This window comes from Eurytemora carolleeae, unplaced genomic scaffold, assembly GCF_000591075.1.
Source record: "Eurytemora carolleeae unplaced genomic scaffold, Eaff_2.0 scaffold154, whole genome shotgun sequence".
Classification (NCBI taxonomy): Eukaryota; Metazoa; Arthropoda; class Copepoda; order Calanoida; family Temoridae; genus Eurytemora; species Eurytemora carolleeae.
This window is the reverse complement of record NW_019396344.1, coordinates 552,665-575,294: the sequence shown is the minus strand read 5'-3', so window position 1 is coordinate 575,294 and position 22,630 is coordinate 552,665. Positions and strand designations below refer to the sequence as shown.

Below are 22,630 nucleotides of genomic sequence, written 5' to 3'. Positions count from 1 at the left end.
AATAAAGTCCCGCGTGGCATTTAACATCAAGGCGACGTTGATTAGGTATAAATAAATAAATGTCTTAGATTTAATAGAAACAAAGTTTATATTAAAGGTATAATTTATTAAGGTCTAATATAGATATCTTTTCATCAGCTTGAAGCGTCTTCTCAAGGATTCGTCCTAAACAGAAGGAGTTATTAAATAGGAATAGTCATTTGGTAGTAATATGGTAGTAATTATGTTGAAGTTCTAGCTAGCAGAACGAAAGGTCATAAACAAGACTTTTTTTTCGCAAATTTTAACTGGTCAACTTGGTAGAACCACGGGAATGTTCATTGCTTGGTTTTGAGTTTTAAAGCTTGTACTTGCAATTATATAATTTTATAATAGACAGGGTTTTAACCCACAAAAGATGAGACTTTTGAATTTATTCTGTCTATTTACTTAGAATCAAGGTTATAATGCAGAGGTGTACGCATCTTTTGTACTGCAGTGTACTGTCACTGGGGGGGGTAATGTAAACACAAGACGGATGTCGAAGCCTGACATGGGATCCATCTTTCACATAAATAATCAATGAAATATTCTGGTCATAGGGAACTATTATGTAAATTATCAAAATTATCAAAATTCAATGCTTATAACCTCCTTGGATACTAGACGAACACTATCTGCATCTTTTCTTGTTTACAAATTCCGCCCAGAGAGAACTGGTTTCAATATGTACGCAGAGTATACGCAACTGCAATTAACTTTCCTTGCATTACATTCTTGCTTATAATCATGATCCTCTGCAACTTTAAACTTTCTTTCCTTGCCTTATCATTAAATACGCCATTTAAAAGCTACACTCAAGAGTCAAGTCAGAAGACTTAATTAAAACTTGGGATCGTCAGCATATTCTAGGTTTCTAATCGAATTAAAGTCTGATCTTTTGTGGGTAATTAAGCCTATATGTGGTAACATCCCCCCATGGCTAATGAACTTCTGACTTATTAACTTTCCGACCTGCTGCAATATCGGACCTACGCCAGCTGTTTATTTTTGTATTATTTGATCGTTAGGTTAGGTTATGACAATTTCTGGGCCAAGCGCTGCGACTAGGTTAGGCTAGGGGGCCGAGCGCCGCGGCTAGGACAGGCTAGGTTTCCATATAGCAGATGTAAAAACACAGGCTAAAAGGACGGATGTGTAGTATAGTGGATTTGGCGTAGGTCAGGAGTGGAGTATAGCGGATTTACGTATGTTTGAAAGATTCACCCCAAGTAACAATTTTGCGGAAAATCCGCGGAAATTCCCAGGAATCTTTCCTGGGAATCCGCGGAAATTCCCAGGAATCTTTCACAGGAAAATCCGGTGGAAATGTCGACAGGTTTTCCCAGGAATTTCTCGTTACCAATTCCGAGGAACCAGGTCCGAGGAATTTCTTGTAACCCATTCCGTGGAAATTCTCGTAACTCTTTCCAAGGAATTTCTTGTAACCAATTCTAGGGAATTTCTTGTTACCAATTCTTCAGAAAAACCAGAGAAAATTTGTAGCAAAAAGGTCTTCAGAACAAATTCCTGGGAATTTCCCTGGAACTATTCCCAAGATTTTCTCAAGAATTCCTTAGGAATATCTTTATTCCTCAAAGAAAGTCACCACGGTTGGTGAATCTGGGGAAATTCCTCACTTTTGTTACTTGGGACCATCCTATGTATATACGTGAATATATAAATTCCGAATTTGTCAGAATTGGATGATGATATTCAAGAACGGATTTGAATTGAATATGAATAATGAACTTTGCCCCCCCCCCCACATCCACCCCTTCACATATAGCTTATCTTGTAAGAAAATTTTGAAAACTTGAAATTTTAAAATTTAAACAATATTAATTGAAAGTGATTTTGAATTACAGACAGACTCCATATCTGCTTTACAACGGTATTAAGAATTGATTAAATTAATCAAAAATTTAAAATATGGAGCTGGCAAGGTTTCCTCCCTGATGATACTTTTATCCCTTTGATAAAAAATCGCAATTTAAAAAAGATAATCGAATACGTTGGAAGGTAGGGATGAGAAAATTAATCTAGAACCCNTACTGATTTACCCCTCTCCTCCAAATATTTATGCATACAACTTAATCCTGGAAATATGGGTTTATACACGTAAACGTGATGATCTGTGTGCATTGAGAGTATTTTGCATGCTATGGATTCAATAATCCCTTCAAGGAAGTAGATTTGGTTTGGTTTGGTTTGGATCCAGAAATACAAGTTGTAGATAGTGATGTTAATCGTTATATTGTTCGTTTTTTAGAAAACTTTCAATAAAACTTCCTAGATTTTAAAGTTAAAGTTTTCTTGATTACATTTTGCAATTGTTTAATCATTATAAAAACGGGGAAAACGATCCAAAACGATCGTTATTTCACATTCGTTTTTACACATCCAAATGTTGACCCCCCTGAAAGATAATATAGGCAAAAACAAACAAAAAAAACGAACTTAATGCACACATAGAATGAAATGTCAAAAAGCGTTGGGCTTTGATTTTGCCGCTCTAACTCATGTTTTTTCGTAGCCCTAAACATGTATATTTAAGTATTTTTTGCTATGATCTCATCAATTTTTGCTTGCACCCTCAAAAACGAAGTGTGCACATCACTAGCTGAAGTCTGTAGAGCGGAAGACGATGTATCTGAAAGCTAATCTTTCTCAACCTGATGGAGCCAGTGCACTGGTCACGATTTTCGATGAACGTTGTACTTTGTACTGACATGAAAATAAAATGAGTTTTGAAAGAATTGCAGGAAATGCAAGAACTTTTTTATGAACACTCATAATCCCCATCGCTTGATTTCGATATCCACTGTGCAGCACTTTTGATTTTGAGGATGACATGCTTACAGGGACTGTTAAGGAAATTTGAAAGGGGTATAGGCTAAAACCTAAACCCGTCAGGACATTTGGAGGAAAATGTACGCTAGATTCTGACATGTGTATTTAGCTAAAAGATTACACAGACTGCTTATCTCCTTTCACAGGGTGGGCTACGTAGGCCTATAAGTTGACACGACATGCTACGTTTTTACGATAGGTTTTTAGAGTGCCATCTCACGGCCACTTGTTGAACATAATATCCATTCACGGGTTAAGTTTTACAACTTTTAAAGAAATACTCCAGTTTTAAACATGAAACATAACATTTATGAATTCAGTCTTTTTTTTGGAAGATTTTGTGTTTCGTATCCAAAGGATCCTTAAATATCCCTGAATACAATGTTTGATGATTGGTTGTGTACAGTGTGGAAAATATCGCATATTTTAGCTAATTATCGATCTCTGTAACTTTCATATCTCTGATTTAGCTCAATAAACTACACTGATCATTGTTGTTATTAGGTGCAGTACGTGGAAAAGGGATAAGAAAATAAACCAAAATTTCGTGGGGGGGGGGGTTGTGATTTTATTCATGGTCTATTTGGGTTATAAAAAGAATTTAACTTTTTCTTCACCTTAATCATACATGATAAAATGGTAAATGAAGACAACTTCTCATAAATATACAGTGCTCCCCAAAATAAAATGGTAGGCATTGGCGACATTTTAAAATATACAGTGCTTCCCAAAATAAAATAATAAGCACTGAAAACTTCTGGGGAGCACTGTATATTTATGAGAAGTTGTCTTCATTTACCATTTTATTATGTATGATTAAGGTGAAGAAAAGTTACAATTCTTTTTATGACCAAAATAGACCATGAATAAAATCACCCTCGTCCTCCCCCACGAAATTTTTTTTATTTTCATATCCCTTTTCCACGTACTGCACCTTATAATAACAATTATCAGTGTAGTTGACTAAGCAAAATACACACGTCAGAATCTAGCGTACATTTTCCTCCAAATGTCCTGACGGGAACCTACACACTTCAGGAGTTCATCGCAACCTATAGGAGTTCTGTTTGATGTCCCGGTCTCGAGAAATTGATATAAACATGTGTCAACAATCTTATATATATATTTGAGATGTGGTATATAAATCAAAGTTTTAAACGGATCACATTCAGCAAATGCCAAATACGCAACCAATCTGAAAATTACGAACCCAGAGCAAGAATGTAATGCAAGGAAAGATAATTGCAGTTGCGTATACCCTGCGTACATATTAAAACCAGTTCTCTCTGGGCGGAATTTGTAAACAAGAAAAGATGCATCAGTGTTCGTTTAGTAGTCGATGAGGTTAAAAGCATTGAATTTTGATAATTTTGATAATTCACATAGTATATAGTTCCTATGACCAGAATATTTCATAGATTATTTATGTGAAAGATGGATCCCATGGCAGGCTTAAGGGTTTCCAGTCGTAATTACGTTACGCGTAATTACGCGTAACACTTTCTTTCACTTACGCAGGAACATTACGCGTAGTTACGCGTTTATTACGTTTACGAAAGAAAGTCTAGTTTCGCGTAATTAAGGCGTAATTACACGAAATTACGTAATACGAAACAATTCCGTAATAAATAAAGTACATATTAATTCTCAATTCTCTTCAATAACATCTCTCTCCGCAATCGTCTTTATCCGTCTCAAAGAATGTTGCCTTTTAAAACCATGCTTACCTGAAGCTCCTTGTATGATTTTGCCAGTTCTTAAATTTTGGCACCGGTATTTTATTTTATTAATCTTTGCCGATATAGTTTATTGTATTTTTCGTCTACTTTTATTAAAATCAGAAAATCAAAATGTACATATCGTTGATATATATATATTTGGCCCTTTGTTAAACTTTTTAGTTGTCGAACGTGAAAATTACATCAACATAGTATTGGCTGAAATTCTGATTCAACTTGCGTGACATTATTTTCCTTGTAAGTTAGTTGTTTTATTTAAATAAAAAGTTAAAACTTCAAAATTTCATAGACGTAATTATTGCAAAATTTCGGAAAATTACTTTGTAGAAATTACGCGAAATTGAAGTTTCGCTAATTACGCGTAATTAATACAAAATTTCGAAAAATTACCTTGTAGAAATTCCGCAAATTAGGCCTTAATTACGCGTAATTATAGTTTTGCTTATTACGCGTAATCATTATGAAATTTCGCGAAATTACGTTGTAGAAATTACGCTACATTACGCCGTAGTTTCGCGAAATGGATATTTCCCCAATTACGCGTAATCCTGCGAAATTACACGAAATGAAAATTATTACGCGTAACTGCACGTAATTACGCGTAAGAGAATAATCTATTACGTTGGAAACCCTAGCAGGCTTCGACGTCCGTCTTGTGTTTACATTACCGCCCAGTGACAGTACACAGCAGTACAAAAGATGCGTACACCTCTGAAATAACTTTCCTTGCATTAAATCCTTGACCCAGAGGAACCTAAACAGCCTAGGTACGCTCCTAAATTATAATTTAAATTTAATAATTTTTCATTTTTAATTGATATAATTGATAATAAAATGGAATCGTCTGTATTACATGACCAGAACTTCCACCAATGGCAGTGCAAGTATCTGGTCCCCTTTCTCCATCTGTCTCACGTTTTGACAATCCCAGAAATAGAAGAATTTTTTGTTTATTATTGCAAGAATCATACATGTAAAAGAAGGTTGACGACTATAAGTATATAAAATAAAACTAAAGATTTAAGACGACTTTCAAATTGTCTTGCTACTGTCATGTTTCGTGGGACACCCTGTATGCATCAAGAATGTCCGTTTTCAAAAGACTATTTTTGGAAAAAGAAAACTGCAAAGAATAGTAAAATTCATATAAAGGTATATATTTATTTAATCAATTTATTTAATCATTAATCATAGATAAGAGAATGAATAAATAGTAAAGATATATAAAATATATATATTGCTTAATTTAGGTGATAATATCTATTTACTTGAAGGGATTGTAAAGGAAAATAGGGCATAGGCTAAAAGCTGATCACTTTAGCTCTTGATAATGAAAGCTTATACCCCCTTTAAATTTTTTAAAGTCCCTTTAATTTAGGTGATAATATTTACTTACTTAAATAATTTTTACAATATTGATTTTGTTAGATGAAAGGGACTATCAACATAAATCTCAAATTGAAAATATTTCTGAACTGTACGGTTTAAGCTGACATTCAGAGTGATTAAAAAACACGATAATTACAAATTTTTTTTTTTTCTATCTAAAAATTGATTAATGATTCTAGACTGCAGTGACCTCAACCTGTGGGATTAGAATTGTCTCATTTCAGATTTCACAAATTATCAGAAAAATGTATTTGAATTAATCCAGTCGAGGTATTTGGAAACCCTTGTGTACACTCCAGGATAATCTAAATAAAGAATATTTTTTTTTAAACCACTTATTTATGGAAAATATTTTAAATGAGATTTTTTTTAATGTTTTTCTCATCGTGGCACCAGTCAAATGAAAGCGTGTACATTCTCACACCACTCTAAAATTTGTGTGATTCGAGCCGGTACAATGTGTACTGTAATGCATTCACTCATACTGTCTAGAGTAGACCCTGCACCATAGAGAATAGAATATATATTAGAGTGGAATTTTATTTTTTAGTTATAACGGAAAATCATCGTTTGTAAAGTGAAAGGCATAGAGCCTATGTGAAATGATCATTGGTCAATTATGAAAACAGCCTATTTCATAATTTGATTTTCTTTTAATATAAATTTTAGATTTTCTATAAAATGATGTTTCAGGGCCCAAAAGGTTATATAGCGCAAATAAGTGAAATATACCTGCAGTATGGAAACAGTACAACAAAATGGCCGTTTTACACTTTTTTCTAGTAAATTCCACTGTAATATATATTCTATTCTCTTTGCCCAGCAAGTTTTATAAACAAATATAGCATGGCAAGATCACATGTAGAGTAGCTCTAGACCACTTCCTTAAATTGAGATGGTCTAGAGCTCTTCTGTGTAGCACTGGTGCTACGATGAGTTAATATATTTAAAACAAGAATTATTCCTAAAGTTATAAAGCTATTTAAAAAATTTATAGTATTCCAACCTTCTTCGGCACATTTGGCCCCCCAAGATACTACACCACACACCGACCAAGAACCTGGAAAACATATTTTTCTTCATTTTTTTCTGAGATTGTTTATGCAAACTACATTCAAGATTTAAAGCTTGCGTGAAATTTACTTTGGTTTGACGTAGACTAAATAACATTAACAATCAAAATTGTTATTGTTCTTTATCCTTTAAGATCTTTACAGTTAACAAGTGGCTGGAACTGCACGGAATATAACGGACTGGAACGGGAATGAAACGATAGAAAAAGAACGAACGCGGAACCATCGATCTAGCTGAAGGCTCTCGTTCTAGAACAAGGAAAGAAAAATTACAAAATAATGGGAACACACCCAGCCTTAGAACATGATTTACCTGTAAATGAATTCTTACAGTTAAGAGGTCCGCCACTGTCTCCTTGGCAGGAATCCACTCCAGGAGACCCAGCGCACATCATAGTGTCAAGAACAGATCTAAAATAGTTATTAAAGAGACAGTTCATGAATTCAGCACACATCATAGTGTCAAGAACAGATCTTAAATAGTTTTTAAAGAGACAGTTCATGAATTCAGCACACATCATAGTGTCAAGAACAGATCTTAAATATTTATTAAAGAGACAGTTCATGAATCCAGCACACATCATAGTGTCAAGAACAGATCTTAAATAGTTATTAAAGAGACAGTTCATGAATCCAGCACACATCATAGTGTCAAGAACAGATCTTAAATAGTTATCAAAGATACAGTTCATGAATCTAGCACACATCATAGTGTTAAAACAAATAATTAAAACAAATTCTAATATAAAATACAATCCTAATTAAATTTTGATTTAAACATTTTTATTAATTTGGTTTTTATTTTTTTCTAAAAATCTTTACCTGCCGATATTTTGATAATTAGCAGCACATTTCTAAACAAAAATCTTTAATTTTACTTTTCAATTGAATTTGAAAAAATAAATCATTTTTAGGAGAAAAAATGTTAAAAATATCAAGGAGGATGAAACAACCTGCCTATTAATGTCATTTTTTTATTTCATTTGCACCCGAAACCATCAAAAATCATTTCTACCAGAGAGGGAGGGGGAGATAATACTTTACAATATGTACCCCTTTGAATGTTTTGAATAATGTAAAACTTTGCCTGTTGGTTCCACACATCCACCTCCACTTCTCTGAGAACATCACTTGCAGGGCCGCCAAAAAATATTGTGCCCCATCCTAAATAAATAAATTATTCCTTGTTACAAAAATCGCATTTTTTCAATACGGAAATCCCATAAATAAGATAAAAAAATTAAACCTGCACATGCGCCTATAGTCATCGATTATCTTTCGATAATTCGAAACAGCTTGTTTTCGAACATTCCTGGAAAATATTAAAATGTCGCCTTCATTACCAAAAATCCTCGAAACAGGAATAAATGTTTTTATAAGTAACTCTCAGATCATAACAATTAAAACATATTATGAAAAATCAACTATATACAAATGTGGCGAAAGATAATCGATGACTATAGGTTGTAATATTTGGAATTGTTTAATATTAAATTGATTTTTTCACTGTGTCGTATGTTGCATCTTTCTGAATTTGTATGGACACTGTACTACGTTCTTCGGTATTTGTCGTTTTTATCAATTTTCTCCTTATAGACGCAACAGATAGAAGTAAGATTAGTAGCGATCAAAAGCGCTTTTTTATCGCATTAAGCCTATACCCCCTTTCATTTTTCGCGAACACTACCTTTAATTGTTGAAAATTTTATATCAAAAACTAAATTTTTGCAACACAAATTCGAACATTAAAGTATTTCATAAAAAAAACATTACCTATAACCCAGGCCTTTTGTCCTTCAAACTCTTCGTTCGGTTGAGGGAGACAGATGGGGAAAACAGATTTAGTTCTGAAACATAGTTTGGTTTAGGGAGACAGATTGGGAAAACAGATTTAGTTCTGAAACATAGTTTGGTTCAGGGAAACAGATTGGGAAAACAGATTTAGTTCTGAAACATAATTTGGTTTAGGGAGACAGATTGGGAAAACAGATTTAGTTCTGAAACATAGTTTGGTTTAGGGAAACAGATTGGGAAAACAGATTTAGTTCTGAAACATAATTTGGTTTAGGGAGACAGATCGGGAAAACAGATTTGTTTTTAAAAATGTGTAAAAGGGCAAGTTTGAAGTATTTAAAAAAAATTGGTGGATTTTTATTATTCTATTTGAGCCTTTTTACATTAAAAAACTATGCTTTTAAAGGGCTTTTTAAATAATCTTAGAAGTTTCGACTTTTAAAATAGCATTTTTGATTCTGACAGAAATCAGATCTAAACGATTTTTTCAAATTGTTAGATACTCACCCCCCCCCTCCTCCCTGGACTGAAAAAGCTCCTGATTTTTGAGATATTTTAAAATATATTTAAAGTAATTTTTTCAAAAAAGTTTGAAAGTTTTTACCTTGTAATAGGACTAGCTAACTTTAGAATTGCAATGTCGTTTTCATAGGTTGCATTATTATACTATAATTAACTCACAATTAAGTTTAAATTAAAATCTTGAAAGTATGTACTCTAACTCATTTCTATGTAAATATTGCAGAATAGAGATGTTCTGTTAAAATTAAAGGGAATGTAAACATAATTCTGCGAGACCCTACATGCAAAGATGGCAATGCCATATTAACAATGTTAACCTTGGAGCCCTAATCAGATCAAAAATGTGGAAGACAATATCGTTTTTCTAACTCGGAAACTATTTTTCTGTGTTTCTTATAAGCAACAATTGTCACTTTTGTAGAGAAACCACAAATGAAAAAAACGTACATATCAAATTTATACCTGGTCAGATAAAGCTTTCAATGGTAATGTTATGAATGAGCATTGCCATTTTTACATCGAGTGTTGCTTAAAATTACTTAGACAGTCCCTTTAAATATTTACATATTTGGTCCCATGCAAACTTAAAGTGACCCTTCATGCGTAGAGTTCAGACTGTACTGTGCACACCAAACTTTGCAGCTGATCATACAAGCAGATTTCGATACATTTTCACGCACATCTCTGTACTCGATGAACATATAAAGGTTTTAAGCGTACCGTTATGAATCGGGCGTTGCCAAATTTTTAGGGAGGGTCACTTAAAATGACGCTTACAGTCCCTTTAACTATACAATTTCAATGCAGACTCAATAATTTTGTTTTCAATTTTTGAACTTGATTTTTAAGTATTTCCTGTTGATGAACTATTACAGATTGAACCGCGTACTGTTGATCTTGTGTCTCTCCAGCAGCATTGAAATCATATTCTCCAAGCTTTACTTGGATCTCTTCAGTTTTAAATCTATATTATTATTAATCAGAAAAGATAATTTCGTTTTGCATGAAACTCTACCTTCAGAAATTATAAGAGTAATGATAATATAATCTATATTATTATTATTATAATTGAACATATCATGTTATTATTATTATTTTTTATAGAAAATGACACCTACATAACAACACAATGCGCTGCGGTTAGGACATGAGTATCTGAGATAAGAGTTCCTCCACAGTACTGTCCAGAGCCTGTGCTGCTGGGTCGGAGCTTAAAAAAGGAATGTTCGCGAAATATTGTATAAATTGAGTATTTGCCACAATCTCTGATTTTATAATCCCTACATCTTTGCAACATCTTTAATATTTCAAAGGTGCAAAGATACAGGGATTAGAAAATCAGAGTTTGTGGCAAAATTTCAATTTTGATTAAATTATTAGTTGTTCGGTAAAAAACAAGAAAGAAACAAAACTACAAAAAGGACTTCAGAGACTTTTAGCAACAGAGAGACATAGAGTTCAAGACTTAGAAAAGATGAAACATTAAAAAAAAATTTAAACGGTAGTTACAGGTTTACCAGTGCAGCTAGACAGGGCCATACATTAGGATCTTACCAGGGCAGCTAGCCAGGGCCATTCATTAGGATCTGCTGGTTTCCCTCCAACTATTCTAGTCTGGAATCTCTTAGTGTAAGCTCCACATCCTGGTACGGGTCCTGGAGCTGGTTTTTCCTCTGTGATCGGTATAATATCAAGTCCTGATAAATGCAAAAACTAGATTTGATGAATTTTCCTATTTCATGTCTTCAGTAGAGATGTCAAATTACTAATTTCTGACTTCTAGAGATGTAAAACCTGTATTTCCTGTCCTCAGAGATATGAAATTATTATTCTTGTCCTCTAGAAATCTAAAATTCCAGTCTTATTTTTAAAAGATGTGAAACTCTTGTAACAATTAATACTGTATAAAATAGTTTTTTAAATTTCCTATTTCCTGTCTTGCAAAGATAACAATTTCTTTTCGCAGCTTCAATATTTTTAAAAAAGTTTCACCTTGGTTTTCTGAGCACTCAGGTATACAATGACCCCATTGTCCCTGACCTCCGATATGCTGACCTTTATAATTATTTTATTAATATTGTTTTTTTTTCGAAAAATTGTAGTATCATAATTGTAGCATAAAAGTTTATTTTGCCAAAAAAAATGATTTAAAAATTTTTTTTTTTTCTAAAATTTAAACTAGTAAAAAACACTAAGTATTAAAGGGACTGTAAGCGTAGTTTGAAGTGAACCTCCATGCAAAAATAACAATGCCTAACTCACAACAGTACCCTTCAAACATTTATCTGATCAATACTGTGGATGATATTGTCGGTTTTCTAGGTTTAAACGTGTTTGTTTCTGATAATTCAAGAAGTAGAAATGCGCAGGTCGAGAAACCATGCTGAAAATAATCAGTTTTGAAAACGTAATATCTAATTAATAATTGATCAGACAAAGGGTATCGTTGTGAATCGGGCATTGAAAATTTTGCCTCGAGGGTCATTTTTAATTTTTTTCAATTTCAACAACTGTTGCTTCTTATACAAAAGATTTGTTTTACAAATTATTGTTGCTAAAAATACTTCGGAAAAAATTAAAGTTAAAATAAAATGTTAATTAGTCAAAAAGGTTAAACTAACTTCAAAAATTTATTAAAATTGATTAAATTGATTAAATTGATTAAATTGATTAAAATTGATTTAATTGATTAGATTGATATAGATCCTTCAAGTTAAAACGAATCTGAACAATTAAATTGATTCTAAAAAGATTCATTTTATCTCAAAGGTTAATTTGAACTCAAAAATTAAATTGATCTTTAACGTTAATTGATTCGATCGTTTAAACGGCCCCAAGTGTTAAATTGATTCTAAAAGGTTTATTTCATCTTTAAGGTTAATTTGATCTCAAAGTTTAAGTTGATCTCAAACGTTATTTGATTCGATCGTTTAAACGGCCCGGCCCCCAAGTGTCAAATTGATTCTAAAAGATTCATTTCATCTCTAAGGTTAATTCGATCTCAGAGTTTAAATTGATCTTTAACGTTAATTGATTCCATCGTTTAAACGGCCCCAAGTGTTAAATTGATTCTAAAAGATTCATTTCATCTCTAAGGTTAATTTGAACTCAAAGGTTAAATTGATCTCAAACGTCAAATGATTCCATCGTTTAAACGGCCCCAAGTGTTAAATTGATTATAAAGGTGACCCAATTAATCCTCTGAATGAAAGTGACCTGTTCCATCAGTGAGTGTGGAGCACCATGGCTTACCGTCATCGGCATCGTCTAACGTACATTTTGTATGGGTTATTCCCTGAAATCATATTGAAATTGAAATATTTATTTAATTTATTTTCAAATTATGTACATTTAGAACTAGAAAACTATGACATATAAATACGAAGTTGAGACTGAAAATATTAACGAGACAAAGCAATTGTGTAGTTTAAACGAATCCAGATCACTCGATAAGTGATTTGAAATGTAAAACGATGCTCCATTATTTACCTTATGTATGGAAGGGAGGACGCACATTGCTCAGTTATGTACCTTATGTATGAAAGGGTGGACGCACAAAACTCTATTATTTACCTTATGTGTGATAGTGAGGATGTGCCAAACTATATTATTTACCTTGTGTGTGAAAGAAAGGACGCACAATGCTCTATTATTTACTTTATGTGTGAAAGGAAGTACGCACTATGCTCCTTTGTTTACCTTATGTGTGATAAAGAGGACACAGAATGCTCCATTCTTTACCTGTGTGTGATATGTAGGACACACAATGCTCCATTATTAACCTTATGTGTGAAAGGGAGGACTCACAATGCTTCATTATTTACCTTATGTGTGATAGGGAGGACGCAGAATGCTCCATTATTTACCTTGTGTGTGAAAGGAAAAACGCACAATGCTCCATTATTTACCTTATTTGTGAAATGAAGGACGCACCAAACTAAATTCTTTACCTTGTGTGTGAAAGGAAGGACGCACAATGCTCCATTATTTACCTTATGTGGGAAAGGAAGGACGCACAATGCTCAATTACTTACCTTGTGTGTGAAAGGAAGACCGTACGATGCTCCATTATTTCCCTTATGTGTGAAAGGGAGGACGCACAAAACTTTATTATTTACCTTATGTGTGTAAGGAAGGACGCACAATACTCCATTATTTACCTTCTGTGTGAAATGTAGGACGCACAATGCTCCAATATTTGAATAATGTGTGAATGGGAGGGCGCACAATGCTTCATTATTTACCTTATATGTGAAATGGAGGACGCACAATGCTCGTATATTTACATTATTATATGAAAGGAAGGACGCACAATGTTCCATTATTTACCTCATGTGTGAAATGGAGGACGCACAATGCTCCAATATTTACATTATGTGTGAAAGCAAGGACGCACAATTTTCCATTATTTACCTTATGTGTGAAATGGAGGACGCACAATGCTCCAATATTAACATTATGTGTGAATGGGAGGACACACAATGCTTCATTATTTACCTTATGTGGGAAAGGAAGGACGCACAATGCTCTATTTTTAACCTTGTGTGTGAAAGAAAGGACGCACTATGCTCCATTGTTTACCACATGTGTGAAAGGAAGGATGCACAATAATCCATCATTTATATTAGGTGTGACAGGAAGGACGCACGATGCTCCGTTATTTACCTTATGTGTGAAAGGGAGGACGCACAATGCTCCATTATTGGCTCCAGATACAGTTCTGCAACCTGCAGTACAAATATGTTCAATTAATTTAAGAAGTCTGGGATCATTTGAACAAAATCGCATAATATCGTTTATCTCTGTAAATCTATTAAACTTTGTTGACTAAACTCACACTAGAGTTTTATGCGAAAAGAGTAGATCATCTGCGAAAATTTCGCATTTTTTGCGAACACTATTTTTTCGTCGATAATTTCGCATTTTTTTTGCTCGCAATAATAAATTAAAATCTTCGCTTTTTCGAAAAAATTTGCTTCAATCTGTTGCGCGAAATAAAAAATGCAAAAATTTTACGAAAATTTAGCGAAAAAAAAATGCAAAAATTTCATAGAAAAAAATGCATAATTTCTGCCAATTTTTTATAAAATAAATTATACCAAGCTCTCGGAGCGTTGATTTATAATGAATTACATATCAATATTATTTTCCGTTAAGGGTTCTTTACAAAAATGACTCGCGAATTTATACTGCAAAATTTTCCACAGTATGGCTTTATTGGGTTAAAAGGTACCGGAGTGTATTCCTTTATTTATTTTGTTGAAATAAAACAGATAAAAAAATAATATCTTTTACTTGTGAGTGGAGCTGAGGTTGAAGGAGCTTGGGTAGGTTGTGGTTGTGGAGGTTGAGTAGGTTGTGGTTGTGGTTGTCCCCCAGGTTGACCACAGTTTTTCACTCCTGAGTTAATTTTTATTCCATTTTATTTATTTTCATTTTAGGAATTTTGTGTGTTTTGAAACTAAATATAACGTCTATAATATGACTATATTTTCTAAATCGGTTCAAATGATTTTCATGCTATAATTGCATGTTTTGCGAGACATTTTTGTTTCATCAAATTTGTCATTTGAATATCTTACACTTAAGAACAGTAGTTGACAACATTTAAATGGACAGTATACAGGATGAAATCCCCGAAAGAGAACTATAAAATCGGCAAATCACTAGCGTCGGATTCTGTAACCATTTATCTGTTTAACTTATTTTTAAGAGAGAATAAATTTCACCATATAACTAAAAACATTTACATATATTCAAAGTTTTAGACAGCCTCGACATTAAAGTATTGCAACGGCTTGGCCTTAAGTTTTACTTTAATCAATTTAAATATATTTTTTTTGTAGCCCAGGGAGTGCATTTTAGAAAATTTAAGAAGAGGTTTTGGAAGGATTTTGAAACATTTGCAGTGTTTTGTTTGTACTCAATTATTCGAAAATGTATTTTAACTAGTTTATTTTTTATTTATAAATTGTGTTACGTATGATTGACATATTTTGGTTTCTTTCCCAATTTAACAAAAAAAATCTGATTTTGCCTGAAACATAGTCGTCCACTGTAAACAGATTTGCACTGCTACTCTACTCATAGAAAAATAATTAGCAAAGCAATTAAAGCGCAAAAAATTAGTATGAAAATTCACTATTTCATATAATTTCCGTTTTTTCTGTTCCAAAAACATTTTTGTTTTGCGTTTTCTTAATAGGATAATCTTTAATATTAGTAAAGGATAAAATTTTAATAAAGATTACTATTATCAAACCTACAATGCTTTTTCTACATATAGATGTCAATTAAATAATATTATAAATTTACAATTAAAAAAAAATTGAGACATATTTTTCTGCCTTTAGGAAACAGTTGAAATTTCTTCTTCTTCTTGACCTAGAGAAAAAAATTTAGAATTACGTTTTTTTATATTGAATTATTTTTGTATCTTACTCTTTAAAGGTCCATGCAGCGCATTCAGGGGTGTTATCGCACTTCTGTTTACAACTGAAAGGGTTGTTTTCCTATAACAAAATAATAATGATAATAATAGTTAATAAGATGTGTTATTGCCAATGCTTAGTTGTAATTTGGCTTTTATCCTCAAATAGTTTCTTTTTTTTTTTTGGNGCTTTACAGTAAATGGAAATATTTACTTCTACTGAAACTATAGTGTTCATGCAATGGAAAACCACTTAAAGTTTTATTTTTTTTTACTTTTATCCTTAAATCGTTTTTTGTTTTTTTTGGCTGTGATCCTCTAATCGTTTTATGTTTTGACTGTAATCCTCAAATTGTGTTATGTTTTGGCTGTAATCCTCAAATCCTGTTATGTCTTTGGCTTTTATCTTCAAATGGTTTTATTTTTTCGTAATAAAATATAGTTTTTGAAATATTTTTCCCACATTAAAAACTGGAATATTGAAAAATAATCTACCTGAGATGGATTATTAATAATGTTGAGATTATTATTATCTGGGATAAGTCCAAATCTCCAGCAGGGGCAAACCACCTGCTCAGCCCTTCTTCGATCTCTATCATCATGGCGATCACCATGTTGTCGATCGTCGTCATCTTCATGACTATCACAGTCGTCGCCACGACGTCGCGATTTGTCACGTCGGCGTTGGTCCCCGCTACGACGTTGGTTCCCACCCCGACGACGTTCTTTTTGTTGATCGCCATCATGCCTGTCTGGAAATCGTCTGAAGAGTTGACCGTCACAGTCATAGTTAAAGTCTGGTCTACCATTCTCCTGCGGTCTATTCACTGGGTTTATTGCCACCTAATATTCAGTAATTTTTTGAATTAATGGCGCTTAACAATGCCTTCTTAAAGGAAACTGTACGCGTAATCTCCGTGCAAAGATGGCAATGCCCGATTTACGAGAGTACCCTTAAAACCCTTAAAACCCTTTATCTGATCAATAATGTGGAAGATATTGTCGTTTTTCTGGGGTTAAAAGTGTCTAATTCTGATAATTCCAATTTTTACCTGCAGTGGAAATGTGAAATTCACTGGTGTAGAGAAACCAAAATTAGAAATAATCAGTTATATAAATCAAAAACATTGATATCTGATTCATAATTGATCGGACAAAGGCTTTAAGGGTACCGTTGTGAAGCAGGCATGGGCATCTTTGAATGAAGGGTAACTTTACATTATGCTTCCAGTCCCTATAAAAAATACTAAACTAATATATTTTAAATAAAACATATTTCTAAAGACCAAATTTTATAAATGTGAGTTAGGTCGCTAAACTACCGACCATCGATTTAAATACTTATCTGTATGTATTATGAATCACGGATTCAAAATATGTGGTTAAACCAGCTCAATAGACCTAGCTCAAATTTATAAAATCTGGTTCTATAGTACTACATAACCTTTTTACCTGGAGATTTCCATTTTCGAATCCAAGTTGAATGTCTGTGTTGTTCAGAGCAGTTCTAAAAATATTATTCATAGATCAATCAGAGGCGTATTTTGGAGGGGCTATGGGGGCTAAGCTCTCCCCTGGACCAGTGCAATCTATTGATTTCAGGGGGTTTTCAGGACCCAACGGGTGCTGATCCCCCCCCTCCTGGAAAGAAAAAAATTTTAAGACCCCCTGAAAAAATTCCTGAATACGCCCCTATTTTCAGTGTCATTTTTAAATTGCTCGAAAAAAAATGTTTTAATCAAAAATCCGGCTGCTGCGCTCGCATAGATCTAGCTGTAGACTGCCGCGAAAAGTTATTTTTAAACTGGATTTAAAGTGTATGTTGCTATGATGCCCTTTGATTTGAATTCACAAACTTTTTTGTCGCTTAAGCCATTTTTTTTTCTTTAAAACAATAAAGCAATTATTTTCTTTGCTTGTTTTAGGTTACAATGATTAATTTACCCCCTTCCCCCTCCCACCTTGGAAACATGTATAATTCATATGATAACTAAATTGTAAATTTGAATAAAAAAAGCAAATATAAACATTTTCCTCAAACATCTAGTTCTACTCTTTAACGTTTTTAGTCCCCAACCCCTAAATGTGTTTATTTGAAATCTGTTTGAAATCTGTTTGAAATCTGTTTGATAACTAAAGACAGGATGTGGAACCATAAATATTAAATAAACTGGTAATTATTTTTCTCGAAAACTAAATATTTATTGCCGAAGTTTTGTTGGAAATAATTGTTCATGTATTTGGTAATTGGGGNCATCAAGTATATAAATATATAAATTTCGCTTGTCTGTCTGTTTGTTTCATGTCCGATTTAAAGCGGTACCCTTGACATCAACTGATCAAAAATGTGAAAAAATAATCAGAATGTAGTATTTACTCCTCCAGTTAAAATTTTAAACCCAAGATTAGGAAGAGCAAAGATGTCAATTATTGTTTTTTAAGATTTATAATTTTTCTTGTAAATGATTTACCAAGAATTAATGATGGGCACAGGGTTAACCAAAAAGGATGCGACTGTAAAGACGACTTAAGACTCGAAACATCGATCCCAAGATTAAATTAAGTCTTCTGTCTTAAAAATAGTCTCCAAAGGACTTAATTAATAATTTTGCATATAATAAAAACTTTGACAGTATCCCAGAATAATTAATATATAGGAAACCGATATTTAAAATTACGCACAGTGTGACAGTCGTCTCTGAAGTCTCATCATTTGTGGGTAACCCTGTAGAATAATATGGCAAAACTTACCCAACAAAATCATTTATAAATCCATTTAAAGGAGGAATAGGCGTCGAGGATCCATCCTGAAACAATATTTAAATGAGTAAAAAAAAACTATATGATATGTGACGCACACATGAGTATTCAAATTTGAAAAGAATATTCAATATAATTGATTATCTTGTATAAAGTTGTAATCTCTGCCTGTCTGTCTGTCTCTCTGTGTGTTTGTCCGATCATAACTCAGCTGAATCCTTTAAATTCAATTTGTCTCAAGTTTTGAATGGTGAACTCAGGAGACCAACTGAAATGTGCTTAGCTTGGTTTTGAGACTTTGAGGTTTTGAGAGGGTCGACTTAAAAGGGAAAAATTTAGTTCCCCGGTAAAATCGTTCAAGTGCGGGTAAACAGCGGGAGTAACTTTTAGTAGCCTGGGCAGCGCTGGGCTCCCAAAGCTATATAGTTAATTACATGTAAAGGTAAGAACACATTTTAAATACAATTGAATTCTAAAGAAACTGTAAACAAAAAGACGAAAAAATAAGGTTAAAACTTAAAACTATTTATTTGGATTGCATTAGATTATAATTAATACAGAATAAAATTGAACTTGACTTAAGGGAGTTATCGTATGGTATACAATTTATCTGATCGCAATTACTTGAATTATTGGAGGGTTAATAATTATATTTGTCAATTTTCTTCTAAGGATGTAGTAGTATTTTAAAGTATACTGATAAATTTACTAAAACTCTAATCTTTTCATCATTTATCTTGACACCTGTTGCCGTAACTTTTGATATTTCAAACTATGAAATCTTTTATAAAAATTATCAAAAAGTCATAGTTTGAAATATCAAAGGTTTTAACCATCAGGTTGCAAAGAGATTAGATTTGTGGCGAGTATTATTGCACAAACCGTTTGTTTTGGCCGTTGCAGAATGTTTCCCAGAATGTTACCGGCCACAGCGCCGAGATCAATCCTTTGGCCGTTGTTAATCTGACCGTTATTGTTATGAGGTTGAGGTCCAAACAGTTGTCCCAGGTTAAACTGAACTAGAAAAAAAAAAATTTTTAGGCATAGCTTTGATTTTTTTTAGATACTTAAAGGGACTGTACGCGTATTTTCATGTGACCCTCCATGTAAAGATGCCAATGATAGATTTACAACTGCACCCTTGAAAAGTTGATCTCTTGATCTGATCAATAAAGTGGGAGATAAGGTTTTCTAATTTGAAATTATTTGATTCTGATAATTCCTATATGATTTACTGCAGTAGAAATGCGCAAGTTATTTTTGAAGAGAAACCACTGTTGTGAATATATCAAACATCAAGTATATAAATATATAAATTTCGCTTGTCTGTCTGTTTGTTTGTCTGTTTGTTTGTATCCAATGAACGTCAAAACGGCTGAACCGATCGGGCCCAAATTTGTTGTGGGACATCACGTGACCACAGGGAAGGTTTATGAATGATCAAAATTTCAAATATTTGTCTCCATCAAAATTCGATCTTCATTAAATTTTTGAAAATTTTGAAAATCCACGAAATTTTTTGTGAAAATCCGCGAATTATTTTTGTTTTGTTTAACGATGTACACAAAGAGAACATGTTCACAATTAATTTAGAAGATGGGCGCGAAGCGCCCTCTAAGGCTAGTATATATATATATATATACTTAAACCGGCAAAGCTTTCAAGGGTACCAAGAATTATATAAACCAGGAACCGCCAAATCTCATTCGTTAAATCTGTGTACTGTAGTGGGAGGAGATCAAAACAAAGAGTTCATTGGCAATGCATCATTTTTGAGGGAGAAAGGTCCAAGGGGTGTAATAAGAATATATTGCTATTGTATTTTCCATGGTGACCAGAAAGCCAAAAATCATAAATATTCGCTCTAACTTGATATATTAACTTGTTTTTTTTTTTGGACTGTAAAACAGAGCCTTAGTCCTTTCTCTTCAACTTCTGTGGGGGCACTGGGTTTGTTTACATTCCTCCCACAGAGTACAGTACACAATTTGCGTATATCTGAGTTGGGCGTTCCTGTATATAGTTCCTTAAAAGGGTACTGTTGTTGGGCGTTCCTGTATATAGTTCCTTGAAAGGGTACTGTCGTGGATCGGGAATCGAAATCAGAGGTTCACTTGAAAGTCCTTTTGATCATAAATGTTTTCAATTTACTTACATTGCCGTTTTTGCCGCATATTAGAGCTGACCAGTACTGTACATGTCTGTACAACAAGTACATACTTTAACAACATTTTCTCTTTAAATTTTACCAAATAAAAGAAAAAATGTCCAGCATTCAAGCTGCATGAGCTGTCTTATATAAATCTAGGTCCGAGATTACAGTGATATTCAGAAAACTGTGGAATAAGAAAACGATTTTCATACTTAATTAAGTTATAGCTTTAAATGATTCCATAAACATGAGGGACAACAATTTAGAAGTGTGAATAGACCCATTTTACTTACTAAGTGATGTGACAAGTTGTAGAACACTAAAATTGCTTTGTAACAGCATCAAATACACTTAACTGTTAGTTTAATGTCGTCTTCATATTCCCCAGTTTTTTCTGGTTCTCACAGTATCAAATTATAATAAGTGAGCCATTAAAAAATGAAAGGAAATCACATTGGGAACACAACTAAATCAAAAACAAATCAAAATATATTTATCAAATAAAAAAACATTTAGAACATCTAACCAAAAACACGACTGGCCTCAGCATTCTCAAGCGCCGCTCAGCCCCTTAAACTTATTCAAGTTTTAAACAGGATTTGATAACTAGCAGATGGAAATAGTTTCATTCAGGTTATGATGGTGTTATTTATATAATCTTTACCGTTAACTGGTCGTCGTGCTTCAACAAATACAACAAACAAAGAAAATTTCAAAATTTACTTGTCTAAAAGAACGTAAAAATCTATAAAAGATTGTAATTTAAAAATGTATATCACTTTTCACAGATGAAATGTAAAAAACTCGCTAAAAAAGTGTAATAAGGCTTTTTTATTCTTTCACAGCTCGTTAGTTTTAAAATGAAAGACTTTAATAAGTTATTATTTCTCCTTCTGTAGTTTGCAATGAACTGACTGGTTTAAAGACGTTATGGTTTGTTGGGTTTATGTTTAAACAACTTTACTTAACATACCTCAAATACGACGAGTTAAAAATTTAATATTTTAAATTTTATATTTTTGTGTTACAATAAAAACAAATTTTTATTTTTTTATTTTTATAAATAATTGATTAAAAAGGTTGCGCCGCATATTGCGGGGTAAAAAGTAAACAATTGTTTTGGTGACAAGCTGTATATATTTCTATTCGGGCCCCGTAGAGTATTTATAATGGTTGTTATGGTCATCATAGAGATATTTTGGTGACAAGCTGTATATATTTCTATTCGGGCCCCGTAGAGTATTTATACTGGTTGTTATGGTCATCATAGAGATATTTTGGTGACAAGCTGTATATATTTCTATTCGGGCCCCGTAGAGTATTTATAATGGTTGTTATGGTCATCATAGAGATATTTTAAAACATAATTTTGAATGGTTTTGAGATACTCAACTTTAAGCAATCTTATTTTGTATGCTGTTGAAAAGCATGGCCTATCTTTTTTTCATAAAATTTAACTTGCTTGGATTTGCATTTTAATTATTTCAATTAAGATTTAGAATAAAGTGATTTAGTTTAACTAGTTCAAAAGTATCCAACTCGAACAAAAATCTTAAAATTTAGTTTTTGATCTCTTAGTATATTTTATATATATTTATTGAGACTGTTCAACCTGTAATCTTAGCACACTGCACACACACAGGATAATTCTTACAAAACATTTTTGGAATTCCCAGAGTAGCTTTGAGTTTAATACAGGGTGGGTTGGGAGAGGGGGGAGGAGGTAGGAGGGAGAAGGGTTTAAATGTAAGGAAAGTATACTCTGCGTACATATTGAAACCAGTTCTCTCTGGGCGGAATTTGTAAACAAGAATAGATGCCTCAGTGTTCGTTTAGTATCCGAGGAGGTTAAAAGCATTAAATTTTGATAATTTTGATAATTCACATAATAGTTTCCTAT

General features: G+C 32.9%; 1 protein-coding gene across 2 annotated transcripts; it reads right to left on the bottom strand.

Moving 5' to 3' along the window:
• Positions 1–5,544: 5,544 nt before the first annotated feature.
• On the bottom strand, positions 5,545–20,845 carry LOC111701372 (plasma kallikrein). Of its 2 annotated transcripts, XM_023472630.1 has the most exons (23): positions 20,734–20,845; positions 19,461–19,597; positions 18,570–18,625; positions 17,271–17,325; positions 16,567–16,661; positions 16,314–16,410; positions 15,830–15,900; positions 15,736–15,772; positions 15,426–15,468; positions 14,684–14,788; positions 14,054–14,115; positions 12,605–12,683; positions 11,381–11,443; positions 10,943–11,085; positions 10,507–10,598; positions 10,244–10,352; positions 9,471–9,532; positions 8,846–8,919; positions 8,160–8,236; positions 7,895–7,926; positions 7,386–7,483; positions 7,006–7,059; positions 5,545–6,304 (listed from the first exon to the last, which is right to left on the bottom strand). In XM_023472630.1, the coding sequence occupies exons 1-23, from the start codon at positions 20,807–20,809 to the stop codon at positions 6,237–6,239; spliced, it is 1,785 nt and encodes a 594-aa protein (XP_023328398.1). In that variant the 5' UTR covers positions 20,810–20,845; the 3' UTR covers positions 5,545–6,236. The 2 variants fall into 2 exon arrangements, with proteins under 2 accessions (XP_023328398.1, XP_023328399.1); XM_023472631.1 differs by lacking the exons at positions 5,545–6,304; positions 7,006–7,059; positions 7,386–7,483; ... (1 more) ...; positions 8,160–8,236; positions 8,846–8,919 and adding an exon at positions 8,926–9,119.
• Between the last annotated feature and the right edge of the window lie 1,785 nt (positions 20,846–22,630).